The sequence below is a fragment of the Aulonocara sp. 'chitande type north' Nkhata Bay genome, linkage group LG4 (genome assembly GCF_057382095.1).
Source record: "Aulonocara sp. 'chitande type north' Nkhata Bay isolate Kocher_YH1m ecotype deep benthic linkage group LG4, A_spYH_male_GT1.1, whole genome shotgun sequence".
NCBI classification, from domain to species: Eukaryota; Metazoa; Chordata; class Actinopteri; order Cichliformes; family Cichlidae; genus Aulonocara; species Aulonocara sp. 'chitande type north' Nkhata Bay.
In genome coordinates, this window is record NC_141347.1 from 1640915 (window position 1) to 1656573 (window position 15659).

General features: G+C 37.4%; 1 protein-coding gene across 1 annotated transcript in view; it reads left to right on the forward strand.

Annotated features, from left to right (window-relative positions):
- LOC147331682 (carbonic anhydrase-related protein 10-like) overlaps positions 1-10614 on the forward strand; it is a 154071-nt gene extending 143457 nt beyond the window's left edge. Inside the window, exon 9 of the mRNA XM_086287888.1 lies at positions 6373-10614. Coding sequence (XP_086144014.1) covers positions 6373-6395 — 23 coding nt within the window. The 3' untranslated portion in view covers positions 6396-10614. The remainder of the gene's footprint in view (positions 1-6372) is intronic.
- The last annotated feature ends 5045 nt before the right edge of the window (positions 10615-15659 follow it).

The window sequence follows — 15659 nt, forward strand, 5'->3', positions numbered from 1 at the left end:
GCTTTAGTCTTTGTTTTCTGACCTTTGGTTCCTTACAAACTTTTTCCTCCCAAGCATCAGGCATGCATCAGTGTTATTTTCTAGTCTGATTCTGGTTTTCTGGTAATGGTTGTTTACGTGGATGTCCCTTTTGGTTGAAAAGTGAAATGTTAAAAATGGTCTTTTTCAAGCCATTATAACCTAATTTCCGCAGAATTTTAACTTTAATCGTTGAACTAAATTGCAACACAGTTCAGATCTCTAACAAGGTCATCGTAAAAGCCTTTTTCCCCACAAACTTTTGTTCAGTGGGGTTTTTTGTCTTCTTTTTTGCTTTGCAGCTTTCATTTCTACTCTTTATTTGAAAAGCACTTATAATTTACTACAACATCTTTTTTCTTTTTTGATAAATATAATTATAAAGCCATAGTAAGTAATGATAGAAAAAATCAACTAATGCATAATACAGACTTTTTTCAATGCAACAACTGTTCATGTGTTATTCTTATTTGGTCAGGGACCCAGTGTCACTCTAAAGCTATTTTTACATTTTTTTTAAAGCTTATCATATTTGATACATGTGTTTTTGTGAGTTTTTGAGACTTCTATATCATCAGCATGACCTTTTTTTTTACCCTCAAAAAATGATATAAATTGCATGACACATTTTTAATGACTAAATTGCAAAAATATGGCTAATGTAGCAAATTTGATACAAATTAAAACTCATATATGCAGATTAGAATTTGATATATTTTATATATATATTGTCTAAAGGTTCAACAAACAGTCTACTGTCAAAAATTTTTTGACAATAGACTGTTTCTGGCAATTATTTGATGGTTTAGGTTTTAAAGGATTAACCTCTGCACTCTGAGATACTTTTGCTTTGAGTGACCTGAAAGGAAAGTAAATGAAATATTATTATTAAGAGGAAATAAGTTGCATCTAAACATGCTAAGAGACACAGCACCAGCAGTTTGGTAATCCCTATTAGATACACAGCTCTGGGACTCCACATACCGACACTGAAGCTGACTTTCTAAAATTCAAGAGCACGGGGCAAGTCATCTAGGAACTCATGCTCAAGCTTTCCCACCTCAAACAGCCTTCATGTTAAAGAATTAATCCAAAACAAAACTGACAATCTAAAATTTTAGATACGTCAAAAGGCAAACTCGAATTCAAAAAAAGGAACATTATACCTACAGCACAGATGTGGCTTTATTGATTAGTTGCATGATTCTGGTCTCACACAGAAGACCTTGAAGTCATAATCTGAATTATGAATCTGAATTATTCAGGCAGTCAGCAGTTTACAAGCAGACTTTCCAGGCGTTGGTTGCATTAGGTGTGAATGTTAAAAAACACTTAGAAAAAAGTGCTTGGCTGAACGAGCCATGTTGTATAAAGTGCTTTGAGTGCTTGTGTAGAAAAGTGCTAGAAAAGTTGTTGCTGGTTGGCAGATTTCATTGACACACCAACATCTCTGACAGGAAAATCCATGCAAGCCTCTGCCTTTAGGTTTGTCCCTTTAGTGTTAAGTCCAACTCTGAATGGCTCAAAAGGAATAAAATATAAATTTTGCAGTGGAATAGTCATGGCGCTGAGATGCTGTGGTGAGACCTGAAAAGAACAGTTCACGTTTGCAGCTGTTGTTATTGAACGAAGGTCAGGAGAGGCAGTACTTTGGTGATTCGGTATTGGAAAACCTTTTCATCAGTTCAGCATTTTATTTAGTTTTTAAATCAGGAGATCTTAGCTTTATGTTAGAAATATGGTATCTAACCAGATTCTTACTCTGGATGGCATTACCTTGGCCTCCAGTAACACTGTGAGGAACCTTGGAGTCATTTTTGACCAGGACATGTCCTTCAACGCACATATTAAACAAATATGTAAGACTGCTTTTTCCATTTGCGCAACATCTCTAAAAGTAGAAATATCCTGTCTCAGAGTGATGCTGAAAAACTAGTTCATGCATTTATTACTTCCAGGCTGGACTACTGTAATTCATTATTATCAGGATGTCCAAAAAACTCCCTGAAAAGCCTTCAGCTAATCCAAAATGCTGCAGCAAGAGTCCTGACAGGGACTAGAAAGAGAGAGCAGATTTCTCCTGTTTTGGCTTCCCTTCATTGGCTTCCTGTTAAATCCAGAATTGAATTCAAAATCCTGCTCCTCACATACAAGGTCTTAAATAATCAGGCCCCATCTTATCTTAATGACCTTGTAGTACCATATCACCCTATTAGAGCACTTCGCTCTCGCTCTGCAGGCCTACTTGTTGTTCCTAGAGTATTTAAAAGTAGAATGGGAGGGAGAGCCTTCAGTTTTCAGGCCCCTCTTCTGTGGAACCAGCTTCCAGTTTGGATTCGGGAGACAGACACTATCTCTACTTTCAAGATTAGGCTTAAAACTTTCCTTTTTGCTAAAGCATATAGTTAGGGCTGGACCAGGTGACCCTGAATCCTCCCTTAGTTATGCTGCAATAGACGTAGGCTGCCGGGGGATTCCCATGATGCATTGAGTTTTTCCTTTCCAGTCACCTTTCTCACTCACTATGTATTAATAGACCTCTCTGCATTGAATCATATCTGTTATTAATCTCTGTCTCGCTTCCACAGCATGTCTTATCCTTTCTTCCTTCTCTCACCCCAACCGGTCGCAGCAGATGGCCGCCCCTCCCTGAGCCTGGTTCTGCTGGAGGTTTCTTCCTGTTAAAAGGGAGTTTTTCCTTCCCACTGTCGCCAAAGTGCTTGTTCATAGGGGGTCATATGATTGTTGGGTTTTTCTCTGTACCTATTATTGTGTGATCTACTGTACAATACAAAGCACCCTGAGGCGACTTTTGTTGTGATTTGGCGCTAGATAAATAAAATTGAATTGAATTGAAATGTTACATTTCATTTCAAAATCTAACTGTTTAGTATAAGATCCAAAGAGAAAATGAAAATGATTTAAATGCATTTACCTTGCACTGTAGCGACAGAAAAACTGGCTTTCAGTTGGAGTAAAAGCTTTGCGTAGAGTTTGATATCCTTCCTTGAAAGATGAGGTTAACATGCTCTGCGCCGTGAATACTGCAGCTTCTGAAATAAACTATGTAGAAGCCCTGACCTGTACTTGCAGTTGCTAATTCTAAAAGCTATCAAATATTATCTCTTTCTCTTTAGAAAATATAAAGTCAGGTGATCCAGTAACAGGCAAGAAGGCTGAGATGACATTGCAAAAAAAAAAAAAGCTTCTGTACTTTCTTCAACATCCAGTGAAAGTATAGAAACACAGTGCACTCTGCCAATGAGAGGATCCTGGTGGGAAATAAACGCATGGATTTTGCTTTTGGCAGGAGTTATCTCTTTTTCTCCTCCACAGACTAATTCACTTTGAAATTCCCTCTTTCAGTTAACTGCACTTACTCATACCCACTGATTTCCTCCCTGCACTTTATATCTTTTTAGTACTATCTTGTTCCCCCCTTTTTTCATTGATAGCAGCTAGGTTTTTAGGCTGACATCTGCTTGACGCACCAAGCAGCTGTCAGCGATTGCCTTTTGCTGATGAAAAGCTTTATGTTGTTTTGCAACTCGCATTAAAAAAGTTACATTTGATTAGAATCTATGGCCTTTTGCCAACCAGCATGTACATCTATCCCAAAGTGAAAATAAAAATACCTTTCCCCACTCATACCCCACTTATACCAGTTTTACATTTCGCTTGATTTTTCATGTGCTCAGACTACAATTATATTATTATAGATTTTTTTTTAAAATCTATCATGCAGTAAAATCAGAAACGTGTTTTATGTCATCCATATTTATTCTGTAACATGACAAAATGCACTCCAGCCAAGAAGAGCAAGCAATTCTGAAATTCTACATCATATGGCTCTAACAGAGCCCTGATCTTAACATCATGGAGTCAGTCTAAGATAACAGAAAAGAGAAGAGACAAGATGCATTGAGACAGCTTTAGCAGGATTTTTGAGGTGATAGAAAATGTAGCTGGCAATCCACTGGAAACCTGTGAGGAGTATATTCAGCACTCCAGGGGACTTTTGTTTAGTTGTGTCTGTTTACTGTCCTTGTTACAAAGTTAATTTGAATATGCATAGCTCAGCACAAGTATAGAATATATACAGTATTCATTTGGCTTTAGTGGTTTTCATGCTAATCAGGGCGAACCAAAACATTGCTTGAAACTGCAACATAGTAACGCAAACTAACACAAACGCTAAATACCTTTGATCAACTGCAACTGCAAATAAGTGAGAAATTCAACTGTGCAGTTCAAGTAACCTTTGAATTTGATTGGTCAGTTTTGTAAATTGGAATTATAGAAAAATGACGGATGTTTTAAAGCATTGGTGAGAGGTGCAACTTTTAAAAGAAAGCAGTTTGCGTGACATTAATTGGATTATTAAACAGTTTATCTCCTAAATGTAATTTAGCAGATTAATAGGCTTTTTCTCCTTTTTATCTCCACACAACTCACTTGGGTTGGACTGATGGATGTGCCCACTTGAACCTGGTTCTCTTGTTTCCGATAACAGGGGATTCTTCCTTTCCACTGTCTCCAAGTGGCTGCTCGCAGAAGACTGATTGTTGATGGTCCTATATTGTCTGGTTTTTACCTAAGACTATATACCACCTTGGGAAGACTGTTAGTGGAACTCTGTACACTCTACAAATAAAATTGAGCTGAATTGTAACCGGGTGATTTGTAGGAGGATAGGGGGTTGTCATGTCAGATGTATTACAAAGGTGGGGAGATAGTTTTGTGCATGAGATTTCTTTTCTCAACAATCAATAAGCATATACTGTTATAGTCCTCTTCCTGACACAACAAGGTGCCGCAAACATTCCTCAGACATTTTGGTCCATGTTAACATGACAGCAACACCCTTGTTGCAGATTTGTTGGCTGTTGGGATGTAGTTGCAAAAATCACATTTTAAATTGTACTCTATGGAACTGAGGACTTAGTAAATGTGGAGCCTATTTGAGTACAGCCAGTTCATTATTATTCTGAAGAAAGGCAAAAGTCATGTTTTTGACTTTATTGTTATCTTGCTAAAAGCAGCTATCAGAGGATCGGTACACTGCAGCCGATGGGAGAGGGATGGTACAGCCTGGTCTTCAGGCAGTTTGTGAAATAGTCACAATAAATGAATCTTCTCGTGTTCATGGACACGAATTGTTAAGTGTTTTTTGTTTGTGTCAGTGAACATGAATTTGTGAGTAATGCTTTTCATTAGGAAATATATTTTGTTTGAGGAACTACACTTGCAGAAAAAGCAGGGAGGTGTCACCATGGCAACCAGGACAACAGTATTTGAAAAGATATGGCAAGCAGTGCATTTTAACCCAAATCATCATACTGTTCTAAGCCCAACTCAGTAATTTTTAATGTTTAAATTTGATGCAACAAGACATTTGTAATCATTTATTTAAAAGTCATGCTAAATATGTGTAGAAAAAAACTGTGATGTGCACGAGTCAGACTTGGGTCACTGAAAGTCCAGATAACTTCTAGCTGTGGACTTGGACATAGCAGGCTGATAAAAGTTTGTGTTCAGGGATACAAAATGCAAATTTGTGTTGAAGAGAATTTAAAGAAATTTGTGTCCGACAACATGAATCAATAGATTAAAGGTCATAGATCGATGTATTGATTCAGCAACATGAATTAATAGGTTAAAGGTCATGACTGCATCATGGACGGGTGTGAGACTGGGTTGGTCAACAACAATAGGTAAGCTGTGATGTTTAGACAGTAATGTATAAATAACACTGTAAACTGTCGAATCATTACCTTATAAAATAGGGCAGCTGTATTGATTTGATGCTATATAAATAAAACTGAATTGAACTGAAATAATGTGCCTAGCAGCATGGATCTGTGCTTTCATGCCGAAATGTTTCCAAACGTTGCCAAATTCTGACACTACCTATTAAATGTTACCGCAGAAATCTGGACTCTTTGTTTTTGAAATATTCTGTATTGTAATTCTAGGGAGGCTGTGCAAATTAAGGTCTTGTTTTCCTTTTCTAAGCTGGCAGGAGTGACTCCTGGCCTGGTCTTTTGCTACTGTAATCCATTTGCTCCAAGGTTCAATGTGTGGTGAATGTGAGTTCAGAGATGCTCTATTGCATACTTGATTGTAATGAGGGTTTTTTGAGTTACTGTTGCAGAAGCAGTAACTCTGCAACAGGTTGTGGAACCAGTTTAGAACTGTTACGCTTTCACATAGGCCCAAGAAGGTTTGATATCATCATTTTAAAACTCCCTTTTGTATTTACTCAGACTATCTTTTGTTTGATGATCCGAAACACATAAATGAGAAATATGCAAAAATAATAAATTCCGGTTTTCCTTCTCTCCTCTTCTCCAGTGAACCAGTGGCTCCTGAAATAGAGGTGAAGCTGCAGTACCACAGCTGGAGAGGCAGGAATCACTGGCACCCTTTTCCCACTGCCGAACCAAACTGAGAAGAACAAATGGGACATGCAGTCAATAAAAAGCACAAAAGCTGCACATCACTAAAGACAGCTTAAGCAAACTGATATTAGCTCAGCTCAAATGACAAAGCTCTAACTGCTACGCTGGCCTCCTACTCATCCACTGTCTAACAATACTCATCAGGGGCCTGCAACGATGGTACAAATCAATACAAAGTGTGAAATAGACCATAAGGACTCTGATGTCTACTGTCTGTTTATTTGTTTTGTGACGTCACGACGATTGAAGTTGCAATGATCCAAACATTTTATGGCTAATTTATAGATGTGTGGATGCAGCTAAAAATGCCAGTTCCTGGGGTTTGGCTGTGATAATCACTTATCAAATCTGGTACAGAAAGCAATTATAAAAAAAACCCTCATTGATTCACCAGAGGAACTGTTGCATTTCTAACATGTCTGTGTAAGTTTTCAGTCATCCAGGTCATGGTAGTCTAAGGAGCTTGGTCTTGAAGACATGTCACCTCTCATCCAACAAGCTTCTTCAGTTCATTTTACATTCCCAATGATGATCGATACCCCTGCCATTAAAGAAACCCTCAGCTTTGTTATGATGAGACAGAATAACATGCCTATCCTGATATCAAATAATGATTAAAGATGATCATTTTGAAAAGAGAATTCAGAACTTGTGAAATGAGGTTACATAGCTAAAGGGAGGTAGAAGCTGGATCTCTGACAGTTTACAGACCTGAACAGATGGAGCCACTGGAGATTGGAAAGAGATAGGTCACTCAATTTGCATGATTTTGAAAATGTTCACTCGTCTTCATGGTATTTAATTAAAAAGCGGAGTCAGAGTTCATCTCACATCAAGTCCCTGCTTTTCACAGCGATGTATTAAGAGCTGACCTTCCTTCCATTACTCCAAGAGCAAACAGACTGTTTTCACCAAAGTTTATTCTGCAAAGAGTACCCTCTGCAAATTAACCATTTAGTAATCCCTGCATTAAATAGAAGCTCTTCAATCAGCCTAGCAACTGTAATGAGATATGTCAGGCCTGTCTGGCTTTGGATTTGTCCCCCACCCAAAATGATGTAGAAGGAGTGTGGGGGAGAAAACAAAACAAAACAACAAAAGGTTTTTCTTGTACAGTTGTAACTGAAGTAAAAGCACCACTTTGCAGTCATTGTAATTAGGATTTGGGGAAAGAACAAAGTGATTCGAGAAGTATGCAGTTGTGGATCTAAAGAAAACATTTGGAAGGGTACCAAGAGAGGAACTCTGGCACTGCATTATGAAGTCAGGAGTGGCAAAGAAGTATGTAAGTCTGGTACTGGACAGCAGGACAGTGGTAAGGTGTTGGGTAGGAGTCACAGATTGGTGTGGCTGGAATTACATTAGGGATCAGTTCTGAGTCTCTTCCATTTCACAGTGGAGATAGACAGACAGGTTGACAGATGAGGTAAGGCCAGTCAAGTGTCCATGAACTGTGACATTTTCAGACTACCTGATCTATAGTGAGAGTAAGGAGCAGGTGGAAGGGAGTCTGGACAGGTGGAGGTATGCTTTGGTGAGGAGAAGAGAAGTAAGATGGAATATGTGTGTGAAGGAGAGGGAGACAGATGGAAAGGTAAACAGCCAAGAAGCAGAGACAAGGAGGTTAGATGTGCTTAAATACCCAGGCTCAGCCATCTAAAGCAATAAGCAGTACACAAGAGAGGTGAAGAAGAGTAGATGGAAACGAGCGTATTGGGTGATTTATGAGCAGGGATGGCTTACATGATGCTAGTGAGATGTGCTATGATGTATGGTTAGGAGACAGTCGCACTAGCTAAAAGACAGGAGGCCGAGCTGGAGGTGGTAGTGCTGAAGATGTTAAGGTTTTCATTTCGAGTGAGAAGAATAAACAGGATTAGAAATGAGGACATCAAAGGGAAAGCTCAGGTTGAGTTGTTTGGAAACAAAATTAAAGAGACAAGGCTGAGAGGTTTGGACATGTGCAGAGGAGGGACGGTGGGTATATTGCACAACAGATGTTGAATATGGAGATTCCAGGCAGGAGGGATAGAGGGAGACCACAGAGTTGATTCATGGATATAGTAAACGAGGACATGCACACAGATGGTGTGACAGAAGAGGATGCTAGAGATAGAGTGAGACGGAGGGAGATGATCTGCTGGGATGACTCCTAAAGGGAGCAGCTAAAAGGAGAACAAAGAACAGCGTGATGATGTTGGAAAAACACTAAATCAGTGTAGTAAAAACACTGAGAAGAGATGAATGGGTCAAAAAATATATTAGTCTTGAACACGGGACAAAGCTGATAGTCGGCGTTAACCGTGACACCAAAGGTTCATTCTTGTTATTCAAGTACCTAGCTTACTAATGCTGCTGTAACAGTACAAAAAATGCTATTTCCTTATTTTCTTCACCAATAATCAGGATAGTGACTATTTGACTTGAATTTGTAAGCATTGTATCACTTTAACAGTATGTGGGGATTTTGATATTTAAGTTAAAAAGTCCCACATTCACATCATTAAACGACTCAATGTGGCAACTGTCAGTATTCTGGTGCCATTTCACTTAAGATTTCCCGCAGTCTTTATCAAAATCTTAACTAAAAACATGAATGATACTGTACAGAACCAGTCTGAAGAGTACTGAGTGAGTGATGATAATTTTTTCTTAAATATACAGTATTTTTTTTTCCAATCCATGAAAAAAATCTGTCACATTTTATGGCATAATTATATTTAACTGTCGTTACATTTCCTGTCATTCCCTTTTTTGCCAGGTCAGATATATCAGAAAAAGACAAGTTTCCCAGCTATAATTATCACATTTGACATTTATTTTCAGACAATGGCAGTTATTGCAACTCCAATATTATTTAAACACAGTATTAGCTTTGACCTTTTTGCAAATCATTTTACAAAATACCTTAAATACAGAAAGTTGGTAATGCTAAATACTGGATTTCAAAGGTTTTCAACCAGCATGTTTTACGGTAAACATAAGTTGATGCTACCTACCTAATAAAGTTGTTAGGCTGTAACCATTACAGCCAACTAATCTGCATTTCTCAAAATGAAAAGTAGTTATTGTAATTTGTTTATGTGCCACGAGAGAAATGAAAACAAACATAACTGGGCGGTTGGGGTTAGTTGGAGAAGAAAGGGTCAAATTTATCCAGAGTAACACAGAGAGACACAACAAGATTACATTTCTCCACATTCAGCATTTCTGCCAGTGAAATCATGTTGTTGATAATTATTATCAAGTGTAAATGACATTACTGATCTTGTTGTTATTAAAGTGGGAAAGTGCGACCGTCTCCAATAATATATTCAAAATGCAGACACTAATGTCTGAAATATTCAATTTTCTCTGTGGCATTTTCTTATAAACAAATTTGTTTAATTATTATTTTTTATTTGATTTGTGTTTTTACATTTAAGCTTTTCAGATGTTTCCATCCTTCTCAAGATGCAGATAGCTGATTCTTCAAGCACCACCTGTAGATCAGTACAATTGTGTGACAACACTGGCAGGACTGAATATCATATTGTAACAACAATATGATAAAACTAGAACAAAGTCACTGAACAGCTGCTCTATAAATAAAACACCACAGAATAATAAGGTACCAACAACTGTTTATATTAAAGATCTTCATGGGTTCAAGGCCTGATCAAAACCATCAAATCAAAAAGACTTTCTTTGTTTCATTCAGGTTTAACATGCATTGATGGTTGTAGATCTTAAAATTGTTGGATAAAGATTCCCATCATAGAGACAATTTATGTAATGGTTTCCCATCATGGATTGTCACTAACCGAACTGGTCAACTTGTGGGATTGTTTTTTTATTTTTACCTTTCAGTCTGCTGTGATGTTGTATCTCATGAAAAAAAACTGACTCTTTATGTTTGTTTAGTTTTAATATGTAACTGTAATGAAAAAAAAAAAAGAACTATGATGAGCTATGGGAGCTATGTGCTACAACCACTGGAAAAGGAATTTACAATTATAAAAGCTATATTTCATTTGAGGTAACTTGAAATTATACTCATGTATGTTGAATGTAAATATGAGTTTTGTTTAAGATGGATTACAGTGGAGATTATTACCTTTTTGGACAAAATAAATGCTATTGTTTTATGTTTAAAGATTGTGGAACTCATATAATTAATTAGTTCATCTATTTTGAAATTAGTAGAAGCTTCATTGAGTGTCTTTGTCATAAACTACTAACAGTGTAACAAAGCGTTTAATGAGAATGAGCAGCGGTGACTGTCTGGATTTAATAGGAAATGAAAACAGGCATAGAGAATAGTAAGATCCAGACTGTTTGAATGATGCTGAAAAATATACACAGTGAGTTTACACAGTCTAGAACCTTTGTGGGAACAACATTTAAAGGTTTCCAGAGTCTGTTCTGCTGGAAATTGCAGGGCAAACTAAAAGCAGGGACAATGGAAAACAACAATAATGTGATAAATAATGTACTTTCCTGTAAACATGCATGCTCCAGGCACTTTATTAGGTACAGTGCACTTTGCTAATACTCTGTTGGAATCTCGTTTGCCTTCAGAACTGACTTAATTCTGTTATACATAGATTTAACAATGCAGTATTATGCAGTAGATGCAGATTTGTATGATGCACATCGATGATGCAAATCACCTGTTACGCTGCATCCCAAAGGTATCTTATTACACCAAGATCTGGTGACTGTGGAGGGCATTGGAAAACAGCAAAGTGCATTTTCATGTTCAAAAAAGCAGTGACATGGTGTTTATATGCTCACTGTTGTCATAAAGGGATGGACATGGTAAGCAATGATATTCAGGTAGGCTTTGGTATTTAAATGATGCTCAGCTGAGTGGCACAAGTGTAACAAGAACCTCCCTCCCCACTGCTCCACCCCGTACCACCACCACTGCCACCACCAAGGAGTGACCCTTTATCTGGTCTTTTGCTACTATAGCACATTTGCTTTAACATGTGGTGAGTTCAGAGATGAGGTTCTCTGCATGCCTTGGTTGTAACAAGCAGTTATTTCAGTTACCATTGCCTTCTTATTACCAACTATTAAATGAACTGGCACTCGCTGGATATTTTCTGTGTTGCTTAATAGTTTCTGTAAACTCTTTAGATAGCTATGTTGGAAACGCCCAGCAGATTTTTTGCAAATACTGAGACAAGCTGAACCAACAACCATGCCAAAGTTCAAAGTTGCTAAAATCCCCTTTGTTCCCCATTTTGATGTTTGGTTCACAGGAGGTCTTCTTGACCAAGTCCATATGCATAAATGAATTGAGTTGCTGCCACGTGATTGGTCATCATTTTTGTTTTGTTTATTTGTCTTAAATAAAGTGTTGTAGTCTCACAGAAGGTTATTAGACTTCTTGGCTGGGAAGCGTTTAGTGTTTAAGGTTTAATTCTTTGATTGCCCTTATACAAGTACAGTACAAAAAAAGTACACTACTACAACTAATAATAATAATAATAAATGAATTCAATTATTCAAAGTTATAAAAGTTGTTGGTTAAATCCAACAAGCTTGCTGCTGTTATTTTTTTTACAGTTATTTTGCTGTCTACCATTTTCTGTTAAGTTATCACCCCAGCACAGCTTGTGTGTAACAGCTAGCACTCCCAGTTTAAAAGTTTGTCGTATGTTTTTTGGAGCATTGAGAATGAATGACTACTGGCTTTCAACATGGCAGTCATTCCTGATCAGGGTCATGAAGTGGATATTTAAAGGAATAAAACGAAGAATGTCAACCCAAGCGAGGTGGTTGTGAGTGGGTCTTCCAGGATGCCAGTGACTTAAAATATACTGTGAAGGTAACAAAGTAGCGACTAAAAAAGAAGCACATTAATATTATGGAGTGGCCTGGGCAGTTTCCAGACCTTGAAGCTATAGAAAGTCCATGAAGGGAGCCAAAACTTTCTGTAAAGATGAGTGACCCAAAATCACTCTTGAGATGTGTGCAGACCTGAAGAACTGCTACAAGAACGGTCTGCATGTCTTCATCAAGTGCTAAGTGCTAAGAAATTGGGGATAAAGAGTGGGGAAGACATGCAGTAAAGGGCTACAGGCCAGACTCGTACCCAGCTGACTGCAGCACCTCTAATTTATGTTTTACCTGGGAATCAAATGCTAATCTCATTACATTACACACAAATAAATTCATAATTTGTGTTTTTTCTGGAACTTTGGTTGATATAAGGGTAGTATGCATGTTGGATTTGGAGGGGGGGAGGGGGGTGTTTTGAGTTTTGTTCGAAAAAGAATGACTTCATATCAGAAAAAAAAATCACATATGCAGGACACCTTAAAATAGTTTTTTAATTAAGCAGCAAGGCAGAACAAAATCCGGGCGGTATCAAGACACGAGAACTAAACCCCAATTCAACCAGACCCAGAACTGATACGGAATTAAAACAGGACTACAACAGTTCAAAATCAGGACTACTGAGGACTTAATCAAGACAGAACCAGAACCTCTCTCTCTCTCTCTCTCTCTCGCTCTCTCTCTCTCTCTCTATTCCTCTCTCTCTCTGTTCCTCTCTCTCTCTGTTCCACTCTTTCTCTCTCTCTGTTCCTCTCTCTCCCTCTCTGTTCCTCTCTCTCCCTCTCTCTCTCTCTCTCTCTTCCTCTCTCTCTCTCTCTGTTCCACTCTCTCTCCCTCTCTGTTCCTCTCTCTCTCTCTCTCTCTCTCTCTCTCCCTCTCTGTTCCTCTCTCTCTCTCTCTCTCTCTCTGTTCCTCTCTCTCTCTCTCTCTGTTCCACTCTTTCTCTCTCTCTGTTCCTCTCTCTCCCTCTTTGTGCTGACAATCAAGCCAAACACCAACATCATCAAATATACAGTTGAAACCAGATATTTATGTACTCTTCAGATAAAAACACCTTTTTAATTGTAACATCAAATCAGACTAAATGTTTATTTTTTAGATTGATAAATATAAAAAACATATTTGTTAACTTTAAGAGTAAAGAGAGAAACTATCTGTATTTCTTAATTGCAAATGGCACCAAATTGTATTCAAAATTGAGCCAATTGATTTTCCCATTTCAAAGAAACAGGCTCTGTGTTTTGCCTTATATGCATCCACAGGTGTGCCACCACTTTACTCACATGGACTCTACTAACCAATCAGAAGCTTCTTCAGCTCAGAATGGAATCGTCTGCAGTTTCTTATTAATCAACAATAAACTTAGTGTATATGTACTCCTAAATTTGATGAAAGTGATAAAAAATAGACAGCTCTGTCTCTCTTTATTCTGACATTTAACTAATTCAAAAGATATTTCAATATTTATTTATCCAAAACAAAAAAGTTTACTCTAAATTCATGTTTAACAGTAAAAAAAAGTTACTGTTTTTTTCCCTAAAGTGTATGTAAATATCTGGTTTCAACTGTGAATATACTGCTGTGTATTGAAATTCCTCTTGTTTTGCATAGAAATATACTGAACAACATACAAAGCATAATATATAAAATAACATCTACCTGAGTTTTTTCTTTGAAAGAAGCTCCTTATGTCCATTGTTGTGTTCATCGGTACATAACCGGTTTAGAGAGCTTTGTTTAGTCGTGGAGGGAAACAACTGACAATATGAAATAAACACACATGTAAGCTAAGACTCTCTAAAAAAACAGCATTGTTGTTGTTCGGCTTTTCATTTCACCATTTGTTGATTCACTCGAAGAGCAAGTAACGTAATATGGGTCAAGTGATCAGTTTGATATCAATCTTTTGTGATACACCGTCATATTTACATTATTTGTACAGTACGAATGATTTGCTTTGGTACCTCTGTCTGCCTTTTTGCACTGCTCTCTCCCCCCTCGCTCACATGTGCTGTGCTCAGTCGCCTAGTGCCTGAACTTGGATCATACCAAAATTAGGGGGAATTTATGACTGTGCACTATGGATATTGTGTGTAGTTTTGTGTTTTATACAGTTGTCATTCAGGCATCTAACTATGAAACAAATGACACTGCAAAAGACCCTGGGGTTCTGAAAAAACAACCCGGGCTTAAGCCCTGGCTTTGTTGTGACCCTACTAGCCATTACTCAAACCCCTGTTGTTTTGTTGTTGTTGTTTTGTTTTGTTTTGTTTGTTTTTTGTTTTAAAGCCACTTTACAATGTGCTCTGTGAATTTCCCTTTCATAGCCTAACTATTACTGGCATTCCCATAGTGTTGAAACATTAAACTTACTAAAACAGTTACTGGTAATGGTAAAAATTATTTTTAAAATATCTTTGTCAGCATTAGCAAAATATGCATTGTCATTATTAGTTTCCAATGACACAAGTCATTCTCTCCATTCCCTATCAAAACTTTGTAATTAGTTTTTTTTATTGCACATACAGAGATGCTCACAATTTATTCGTTATTTTATCTTCACTAATCTATAGTAAATTAGTCACAGGGCAAGAGGCAGGGTACACCCTGGCCAATCTGATTAATGTAAATGTCAATCTGTCTCAAACCTCTCCTACACATTAACAAATAATTACTGTGTCAATTAAACGAGAATTACATAATGAAATAAGTCGTTTTAAATCCTCCATTCACACACAAACAACTGGCTCATATCATAATCTGTGTATTTGTAAACATCAGTCTAAATACTTTGCTGATGATTTATTTAGACTTAACAAATCCTCAAGAAATCACCTAAACAACTTGTTTGCACTTGATGATATACATGGATTGTTAATCCTTAGTCTAATAAATCCAGTGTATAAAAATACTGTCATTAGATATGCTCTAGTAAATTGTGTCTAATTATACTGATGGTCAGTTCTGTGTTTAGGTGTGATGCAATGAGCCCAACATTTGCTGCAACTCTGCTAGGCTGACTCGTTATTGACAGTGACTGATTATGGTGGGTTCCACATATGATATAATTGCTGCTGGTTTGAGCACATATGTCAAGTGAAGATAGGTTCTGAATTTCCTGTTTTGGAACTACAGTTTAAAAATTAAGCTAAAGGTAAGTTAGCATGGTGTGTAGGGCAGTGCAAACATCACCCTCCTTTCATCTGTAGAAACATTGCTTTGAGAGTGCCTTGGAAATAAAAGGCACAAAACTCTAAAATAAAAGAAAATGAAAAACAAAAAAGCAATAGAAAATTTCTTGTTGCAAGACTGCTGCTCTTAGCTCAAGGCCACATCTGCTCCTATATATCA